This window comes from Bison bison, unplaced genomic scaffold (assembly GCF_000754665.1).
Source record: "Bison bison bison isolate TAMUID 2011002044 unplaced genomic scaffold, Bison_UMD1.0 scf7180017864516, whole genome shotgun sequence".
Classification (NCBI taxonomy): domain Eukaryota; kingdom Metazoa; phylum Chordata; class Mammalia; order Artiodactyla; family Bovidae; genus Bison; species Bison bison.
The window spans coordinates 4,659,047-4,661,643 of NW_011495069.1; the positions used below are offsets into that span (position 1 = coordinate 4,659,047).

Sequence of the window (2,597 nt, forward strand, 5' to 3'; positions counted from 1 at the left end):
GTTTTTGATTGTGCTGGGTCTTCGTTGCTGCACGCAGGCTTTCTCGAGTTGCGGCTAGTAGGGCTACTCTTCACTGCTATGCATGGGCTTCTCACGGCAGTGGCATCTTTTATTGCAGAGCACAAGGTCTAGGGTGCCCAGGCTTGTTGCCGCTCTTAGGTTCAGTAGTTGTGACTCAAGAGCCCCAGAGCACAGCCTTAGTAGTTGTATGGCTTTAGTTGCTCCAAGACACGTGGAATCTTCCCGGACCAGGGATCAAACCTGTGTCCCCTGCGTTGGCAGGCGGATTCTTATTCACTGCGCCACCAGGGAAGCCCACTAACCACAGTTTAAATTCTCCATAACCACACGTGGCCAGTGGCTGCCACGCTGAGTCCTACCAAACACTTCCATCACAGAAAGTTCCGTGGGATGCCATTGGCCTGTATCAGGTGTCCTCTGGCTCGTTCTGCAAAGGCTGAGAGAGGAAAGTTTTAGCCTCTGTCGGCCCTGTGGTTTCCATTGCGGTGACTTAATTCCACCGTTGTAGCTCGAAAGCAGCCATGGAAGGTCCATTTGTGTGTGGGATGGGCACTGCCCCTTTCCAGAGGATGCCATTCTGTGTGACTATTGCCCTCTAGAGTTGTGTAGGGCACAACCTATACAGCCATGGGTAGCAACCCCCACTGTGGGGCCCAGACCACTCAGAAGCCCCCTCCCTTGCCGCCAGGTCTCCCTGCAGTATGAAAAGGACGGAGCGTTTCACCACACCTGCGGCGGCAGCCTCATTGCCCCTGACTGGGTCGTAACCGCGGGCCACTGCATCTCGTGAGTTCTCTTGCTTGCCCCTGTCCCTGCGTGAGACCCAGGCGGGCTGGGGCGGTGGAGGACAGTGGGAGGGGACGAGGGAGGCCGCTCAGGCCTGGGCTGACGTCACCTCCGCCGGCAGGACCTCCCGGACCTACCAGGTGGTGCTGGGCGAGTATGACCGCTCTGTGCTGGAGGGCTCCGAGCAAGTGATCCCCATCAACGCCGGGGACCTCTTCGTGCACCCTCTCTGGAACTCCAACTGCGTGGCCTGCGGGTGAGTGATCTCTCAGGCCGGGTACCCAGGGGCTCCTCTGCGGGCCCCTCTAGGACCCGACACTGATGCAGAGAAGACTCCCAGGGGCAATGCACCTGAAGGTCGGAGCCAGGAGAGCCTCTGGGGATCACCCCCCCCCAAACCTCTCTCCCTACAGAGGGGACAGCGGGGCCCAGGCAGGGGCAGGAACTCCCCCAAGGCCACTTGGCTCCTTGGCTTCAGAAGAGGAGTGCCTTAGGAACCCCAAATCCCAAGGTTCCTCCATTCAGTGGACGCTCCTCCAGAGCCTCCTGGGTTCCTGGCATTGTGGGCCAAGGGAGGGGCGCTGGACCGAGAGTCAGGCTCCAGCACTAAGTCGCTGTGTGGCCTGGGCAAGTCATCAACGTTCTCTGGACCCGAGTGTGACCACATGTCAAAGGTGACCTTCTGGGCTTCCTGGGCGGTCATGACGGTCAAGAAGGCCATCACTGGGTGAGAACATGGAGTAGGCTTCCGTGCGTATGCAGAACTGTATGTCTGGGTGGCTTCGCTCAGCATTTTTCCGGGGAGAGGATCAAAGGAGGGTGCAGAACCCCTGTGAGTGCAGGAGTGAGGGACCGTGAGGATCAAGACCTGGACCCATCTCCACGGGGCTCCTGGGGCAAGCGGAGAGAAAGTCAGACCCAGATGCGATGACCTGAGTGACAAACAGGCAGATGAAAAGACAGCGCTGGTTCTCCGAGTGTGGTCCCCAGGCCGGCAGCACCTGGGACTCACTAGGAAGGCCAGTCTTCCGGGCCTCCCAAACCCACTGCATCCGAAACTCTGGAACTAGCTCCGACAACCCGTGTATTAACAAGCCCTCCTCTGATTCTGACACGGATGACGTGTGCAAACCCCTGGTATAAAAGCCGAGCACAGTTACTGAGGCCAAGGGTCATTGTGGGCTGAAAAGGCCAGGGGAGCTTCCAGAAGTTGCTCAGCAGTAAGAATGCATGGGATCCAGAGGGAAGCATCGGGGGCATCCCGGAGGTGAAATATCCTGAACAAAGCTAGGGGCTGGCGCTTAGTCTGGCTGGAGGGCCAGGCTCCTCCCAGTGACTCTTCCCTCCTCCCCAGCAACGACATCGCCCTCGTCAAGCTCTCGCGCAGCGCCCAGCTGGGAGACAAGGTCCAGCTCGCCAACCTCCCTCCCGCCGGCGACATCCTGCCCAATGAAGCCCCCTGCTACATCAGCGGCTGGGGCCGTCTCTACAGTGCGTGCTGAGTCCTCCAACTGGCCATAGGGACGGTGGGCAGGAAGACAGAGCCTGGGGCGAGGGCTGAGGGCAACACCCAGAGCATCCTTGCACTTTTCTTCCACTCCTCCTCCAGCGGCCGCCTTCTCCCCTCATCCTCCCAAACACGAACATGTGCAGCGGGACGGTTTGTAGTGTCTCCTTTGTGCCCGTTGCCGGGATGTTCTGATGGACAAAGCAGGCAGGACCACACGACCTGGTGGGAGGAGACTTCCCCTCACACTGGAGGAGCAGGCTTTCCTCATAGCCCCCACACC

General features: G+C 59.4%; 1 protein-coding gene across 1 annotated transcript in view; it reads left to right on the forward strand.

Moving 5' to 3' along the window:
- LOC104981085 (proproteinase E) overlaps positions 1–2,597 on the forward strand; it is a 7,450-nt gene that overhangs the window by 2,346 nt on the left and 2,507 nt on the right. Inside the window, exons 3-5 of the mRNA XM_010829994.1 lie at positions 710–807; positions 929–1,063; positions 2,162–2,298. Of these exons, the coding sequence (XP_010828296.1) occupies positions 710–807; positions 929–1,063; positions 2,162–2,298 (370 nt within the window). The remainder of the gene's footprint in view (positions 1–709; positions 808–928; positions 1,064–2,161; positions 2,299–2,597) is intronic.